Below are 7,262 nucleotides of genomic sequence, written 5' to 3'. Positions count from 1 at the left end.
TGTTCCAAATAATACAATCCAACATCTTAATAAAGATCAGTTAAATATATAGCATTACAATCATTCATTTCTTTTCTATTATTATGTTTATGTTTATGTTTATGTTTATGTTTTATTAAATTTGTATACCGCCCTACTCCCGATGGACTCAGGGCGGTGAACAGGCACAGAATAAAATATATAAATACAAAAGTTAGAAACAATTTAAAACCAAATTAAATAATTTAGCCCAAAACAATTAAAAATCCCAATAATTTAAAACAAATTAAAATTTCAGTTTAAAAAATTAAAAAGAAAGGGGAGAAAATTAGGCCAGGCTGGCTTGCTGGAATAGGAGGGTCTTAAGAGCGTGGCGGAAAGTGCACAGATCCGGGATCCTCCATATCTCCAGGAGGAGCTCATTCCAGATAGTGGGTGCCCTCACAGAGAAGGCCCTCCCCTGGGGGCCGCCAGTCGACACTGCTTGGCTGACGGCACCAAGAGGAGCCCCTCTCTGTGAGAGTGTACCGGCCGGTGGGAGGCTGTTTGTGGTAGTAGGCGGTCTCGTAAATAACCAGGTTCTAAGCCATGGAGCACTCTAAAGGTGGTAACCAAAACCTTGAAGACCACCAGGAGCCAGTGCAGCTCATGCAGGAGAGGTGTCACACGGGAGCGCCATGTTGCTCCCATAACCACCTGCGCGGCCGCACTCTGCGCCAGTTGGAACCTCCGGGTGCTCCTCAAGGGGAGCCCCATGTAGAGAGCATTACAATAGTCCAGGCAGGAGGTGACAAGGGCATGAATGACTGTGTGTAGGGAGTCCCGATCCAGAAAGGGACGCAACTGGCGAATCAGGCGAACCTGATGAAAAATCAGGTTCAGGATTATAATCTCTTCTTTATTATAGTACCACTTTATAATAACTTGGTAAAACCAGAGGTGGTATTTAGCCAGTTTGGACCGGTAGCGGAAATCATGGGTGGTAGATTAATCTCCCTAAGTGGCTTTTATTAAATAAAAAGAAATATTGCATATAGATGTTTCAAAATCATAGGTATTGAATTATTGTGTTTTTGTGCTCTTCCGCACTCCCGTGGATGTTGGAGAATGCAATTCTGTGGAGCATGAGATTGAAGGCCCACTTTAGAAACGAGGCCTGTGAATCCTTATTCTTCTCTTTCAAAATTTAGATTCTGTAAAGTGAAGATTTGAAGTCTTGCTTCAATAGGTCAAAAAAAAATCCCCATCTATTTATTGTCACAAGATGGCAGTAGAGGTCCAACTCAAAAGACATCAAGAAAAAAAGCAAGGCCACCAGATACTTTGGAATTGTGGCTTCTACTCCAAGGGTGAGTGATTCTTCAGCTTTTACCACAAAACCAACTGTGAAAAGATGCCTGAAGACCTACACTAGTAGCCAAAATTGTGGAAACCTTTTGGGAAAAGTGTATTTTCTAACCAATAACACAACTTTTTTTTCCGAGTAGTAGTAGTACCATAAAATGGTATATCAATGGAAAGATAATTTAATCAAGAATGTAATGCGATAGCTTTTATGAAGGATTTGCTATTAGAACAGCAGTTACAGTATAAAGAAGAAAAGAGAAACACGTAGACAAAACGAGATATACAAAAATGATCACCATATCAGTTAATACTTAGTTGGGTCACCTTTAGCGTGAATTACAGCCTTACAACGTCTTCCCGTGGAGCGAACCAAGTCTTTTAGTTCTGTTATCATGTGAAACCAAGATTGAATGATGGCTTCTGTTAACTGGGTTTTATTGCTGGGTCGCTTTCTGACTAACAAGTTTCTTTAGTCGGCTTCATAGATTTTCAATTGGGTTAAGGTCTGGGCTATTCCCAGGCCATTCCAGCAGTGGAATATTATTATCTTGAAATCCAAAAAAAAAAAGTGGTGTTATTAGCCATCAAACCTCAAAAATACAGTTTTCACAGAACTAAAACACACCAAGGAAGCTCTCAGAACATCTGGCTATCTCAAGTGAGCCTTCATCAAATCTCAAAAAAGATCCTACAGGAGCTCCTCCATAACAGACCATGAAGAGAACAATAAACAACATTGTCATTCTATAAATTGCAAGAATATTAGAAAAGCTCAGGAGGATCTGAATTTTGATCATATGACCATGTGGATGGTCATAAGTCACTTTTTTCAGTGTTGTTGTAACGTCAAACAGTCACCAAATGAACTATTGTAAGTCAAGGACTATCTGTACTGTAGGTTATTGTACTGTACTGTACCAGAGATTTTCCAGTCCTAGTCCAACATGTTAATTTTCTAGGCTGTACTGGGATGCTTTCATATATTAATACATTGTTCTAGTTCATGGAAGATCCAGTTTTGACAACAAACTTACTATAACTCTTGAAGGATGAATGAAAGGAAGTGGGGAAACGAGTGAAGGATTAACCTAAACATTCTCTGGTATTCTCTCCATCTACAGTAGTGGCCAAAATTGTGGAAACCTTTTGGGAAAAGTGTATTCTTGATGTTTGATGGCTAATAACACCACTTTTGGGGGGAAGTTTTAAGATCATCCTATTCCACTGCTGGAATGGCCTGGGAATAGCCAGCTGCAGAACTAAAAGACTTAGTTCACTCCATGTAAAGCTGTAATTCATGCTAAAGGTTACCCAACTAAGTATTAACTGACATGATAATTTTTGTATATCTTGGTTTTTTTTATGATCATTTTTGTATATATCGTTTTTTCTACGTGTTTCGCTTTTCTTCTTTATACTGTAACTGCTATTCTAATAGCAAATCCTTCATAAAAGTTATTGCATTACATTCTTGATTAAATTATCTTGCCATTAATATATAACTTTATGGTACTACTCCAAAGAAAAGTGGTGCTATTAGCTAGTTTTAGAAAATACACTTTTTCCAAAAGGTTTCCACAATTTTGGCCACTAGTGTAATGCCACCAAATACCAGCAAGGACAAAAGCCACCAGCAAAGGCAAAATGCTACACAGCTCAGAGTCAATGAAAAGAACAATAGACACACAACCAATAAAAAAGTCACACATCAATAAAACAATATTGTTTTTAGTTCTTCCTCTTTGTCAGCTGTTCTTTGCTGTTCAACTCTGGTTTGATCAGAATAATATAACATTTGGGTACAAAGATGCAACCGAGTAAACCAGCACTGGAGGCCAAGATGGAGAAGATCTCCACCGCTAGCTTCTCTTTCCCTTTGGTGCTGAGGTAGGCTGGAAGGAAAGCTAACCAAATGCTGCAAAACACCAGCATGCTGAAGGTGATGAACTTGGCTTCATTGAAACTTCCTGGAAGGTTCCTGGCTAGGAAAGCCACAATGAAGCTGATGATGGACAGAAGCGCCATATACCCCAAGACAAGGGAAAACATCACAATGGGATCTTCATTGCATTCTGCAATGATTTGTTTGGTGAATGAATGTTTGTCCAGATCTGGGAATGGGGGAAAGATTGTCATCCACACAACACAAAGAACTGCTTGAATGAAGAAACAGGAGACTACAATGGAGTTGGCCAATCTTTTCCCCACCCACTTCCTCATGTTGGACCCTGGTCTTGTTGCCATGAAAGCCACCACCACTGTGATGGTTTTGGCCAAGACACAAGAAATGGCCATTGAGAAAGTCATACCAAAAGTGGGCTGTCGCAGAAGACAGGTGATCCTCCTTGGTGGACCAAGAAAAAGCAAAGAGCAGAGGAAACAAAGCAGAAGGGAGATAAGGAGAATGTAGGAGAGATCTCGGTTGTTGGCTTTGACAATTGGAGTGTCTCTGTGCTTAATGAATATGTCAAGCACAAAGAGCATGGTGAAAGAGAAAACAAGAGCAGCAGAAGCTAAGCTGATTCCAAAAGGTTCTTCATAGGAGAGAAAAGTTATGACTTTTGGGATGCATTGAGTGTGGTTTTCATTTGGATACTGTTCTTCTGAGCATTTGAAACAGTCATTCATGTCTGAAAAAAAATAACCAAATTCCAGTTCAATTCTGACACACTGAGATTTTTTTTGTACATATTTCTTCCTGAAGGCTGTTAACATGCCACCATCTTCTACTGAAATATAGGTAGTGTTAACTTGCAAAGCTTTCAAGTTGCTATGAGCAGGAGGGAGGGAGAACTGATAGAGCTGATTGATTTCCCTAACTGAAGCTACATTCCATAGATGCTTTCTTACTGCAATCAGTAGGAGAGTGTTGGGTTTCACAGCCAGCCAAAGTGGTTAATTGGAGAATGTGATTTATGACATGGCCAGGGAGGAGGGGAGAGACAGGGTCATAGGAGAATGTAAATCTATGTGGGATTAGTTCTAACTGTATCTGAATATTGTCGAAATGGTGCTCCTAATAAATGACTGTATTTCTTTTGAAGTTTGGCTCATGGCTCATGAATTAATTAGGGCATCTTTCGGAAACTTCACAGGTAGCTAATGATCATTCTATTTGTTATATAATTCACATCTGAACCCACGTAAACATTCTGATTGTGCTTGATTTGAAGGAAACACTGCATTTTTATTAGAATAACATTCTCCAATACATGATGGTCTCTCTGTGTGGAATATGTTGTCTATACAACATCATTTACCTTTCTTGTCTGAAATCTTTTCTTCTGGGCAAGGAGCACAATCATAGCAACAAAATTTCTTCCCTTCCTTCTTCTTCTTCTGATAACCTGGTTGGCAATACTCATTACACACCGAATGAGGGGCCACCTATCCAGAAAGATGAAAATAATTGAGATGTTCTGAAAACAATAGTATCTGAAGGTACTAGGAATTCAATTGCTTCTTATATTATTAAGCATTGGTTTCTACAAATTGTGGGAAGTGTTCCCAGAACATGAGTTCACACGTGAAAGGAGATGGATAATACAAACATTAAGACCATCTTTCATTCTGAAGACACACTATTATTTCCACTTGAAATGATGTAAGATGATATTTGGGGAAGTGCTTGGTGTCTACTACTTTTTCAGATTTGTTTTTGGCCATCTCATGTCATTAACAGATTATACATATTAGTAAATGTATTATGTTGATCATGAACTCTTTTGTTCAGTGTTTACATTCACTTAAACAAGACAACAAAAGCCAAATAAATATCTAAAATACTTACCGTATTTTTCAGAGTATAAGACGCACCTTTTTTCTCTTAAAAGTGGGTGAAAATTTAGGTGTGTCTTATAGACCGAATAAGGGGACACGGTGGCACAGTAGCTAAGATGCTGAGCTTGTCGATCGAAAGGTCGGCAGTTCAGCGGTTCGAATCCCTAGTGCTGCATAACGGGGTGAGCTCCCGTTATTGTCCGAGTTCTGCCAACCTAGCAGTTCGAAAGCATGTCAAAAATGCAAGTAGAAAAATAGGGACCACCTTTGGTGGAAGGTAACAGTGTTCCGTGAGCCTTTGCCATTTAGTCATGCTGGCCACATGACCACGGAGATGTCTTCGGACAGTGCTGGCTCTTCGGCTTTGAAACAAAGATGAGCACTGCCCCCTAGAGTTGGGAACGACTAGCACATATCTGCGAGGGGAACCTTTACCTTTACAGATGAAATATGGGCATTTTGGGGCTCCCAAGCCCTCTGTGCATTGTGTTTTCACCGTCCCAGGCCCTCAAAAGCACTCTGCAGTGCTCCGCATGGACCGTTTTTCCCAAAAACGGGTCTATTTTTGGCCTGCAGAGTGCTTCTGGGGCCTGGGAGGGCAAAAATGTGATGCACAGAGGGCTTGGGAGACCAAAAATGGGCATATTTTTGGCAAAAACAGGCCATGCGGAGCACTGCAGAGTGCTTCTGGGGGCCAGGGAGGGCAAATATGTGAGGCGTGGAGGCCAAAAACTATTTTTTCTTGTTTTCCTCCTGTAAATTTAAGTGCTTCTTATAGTCTGGCATCTTATAGTCTGAAATATATGGTAATAAAGAATATAATAGATGAATATTCCTATGAAGTTGTGGGATCTTAATCTTCTGAATTTGAGACCAGACAGCTACTTTCCATGGTAGTTTCAATAACAATCTGATGCATTGCAGAGGACTGGAAGAGATGATCTTTGTGGTCCTTTCCAATTGTTCAATGTTGTACTTATATGTACAATTTTCTGCGTGTCTGATTTTAAAATAAAATAAAATAAATGAAACTAGGGTCCTACATTGTACACCTGGTTAAAAGCTTTATGCCACACTATCATATCCTGGTTAAGGGAGATTTGTTTTCCTTCTGCAGACTTGGGATCAAGCTTTCCAACTTTCACCCTCTGGAAAGTATGATTGGGGAAGGTGATCAGGTTGGTGATATCAAGTTGACTTTCTACTTCTCCTTCCACATTGAAGGACACCATTTCTCCTGCTGAGTTATTAAACGAAATGTCCTGAAGAATGCTGTGGAGCTGATAGAAACAGAAATACATAAACAAAGAAAAAAAGAAATAGTTTATCTATATATATATAAGCCAAATACCACTCACTCATCACAAAATCTTCAGAACGGTAAAGCCTACAAACTTGAAATCTGGCACATATATTCCTGGTTGAACCAATTCCTATTGGTTCTAGGTGCTTGCTAAGAAAAGATTTTTCAAAATGACCATCAGATCATTAGTATTTCATATACAGTATTATATTAATACACTCTGATGCTAAGGAGTTAGACATTCCACTCCCCCTCCCCACCTGAAAAGAACTCTGTCCCAACTGCCAGTTGCCTTATATTAACCCACTCTGATGCTAAGGAGTTAGACGTTCTACTCCTCCTCCCCCCCTGAAAGGAACTCTGTCCCAACTGCCAGTTGCCTTATATTAACATGCTCTGATGCTACCCATTTGCTAAACCAGGCGTGGCCATGGCTAGCAGGTGACTCATCCGGCCTGCAGGCTGGGACATTCTATTCCCCCTCCCCCTCTGTTCCAACTGCCAGTTGCCTTATATTAACACACTCTGATGCTACGGAGTTACACATTCTACACTAAGTTTCAGGCTTTCAGTGTCATTTTTATCACATCCAATCACATAATTTCATAGTGAAGCACGGGTGTCCAGCTAGTTGTTTATATTCATGGTATTATAAAAAGCTTAATGTGGAAAACATGGGGGAAGCATTACCCGCCAAGGCTGAAGCCTTTTTCTATCCAGTGTTGCCCTAGAACTGGCTCGAGCTGAACTTACAGATTGCAAAGCATGGGCCACAGCATGAACTCCATTGTAGATACTGTAGCTGTGCCCACTCATGGTCACTTCAAAATGTGATTCAGGGATGGATTCCGAG

At 40.2% G+C, this 7,262-nt stretch overlaps 1 protein-coding gene across 1 annotated transcript; it reads right to left on the bottom strand.

Annotated features, from left to right (window-relative positions):
* Positions 1-3,054: 3,054 nt before the first annotated feature.
* On the bottom strand, positions 3,055-7,225 carry LOC132709876 (vomeronasal type-2 receptor 26-like). Its single transcript, XM_060684865.2, has 4 exons — positions 7,163-7,225; positions 6,150-6,386; positions 4,587-4,713; positions 3,055-3,956 (listed from the first exon to the last, which is right to left on the bottom strand). Exons 1-4 carry the CDS (start codon positions 7,223-7,225, stop codon positions 3,055-3,057), a joined length of 1,329 nt encoding a protein of 442 aa, XP_060540848.2.
* Between the last annotated feature and the right edge of the window lie 37 nt (positions 7,226-7,262).

Source organism: Pantherophis guttatus, chromosome 4 (assembly GCF_059756535.1).
Source record: "Pantherophis guttatus breed Tessera chromosome 4, ASM5975653v1, whole genome shotgun sequence".
Lineage (NCBI taxonomy): Eukaryota > Metazoa > Chordata > Lepidosauria > Squamata > Colubridae > Pantherophis > Pantherophis guttatus.
This window is presented reverse-complemented; position numbering and strand designations above follow the sequence as displayed.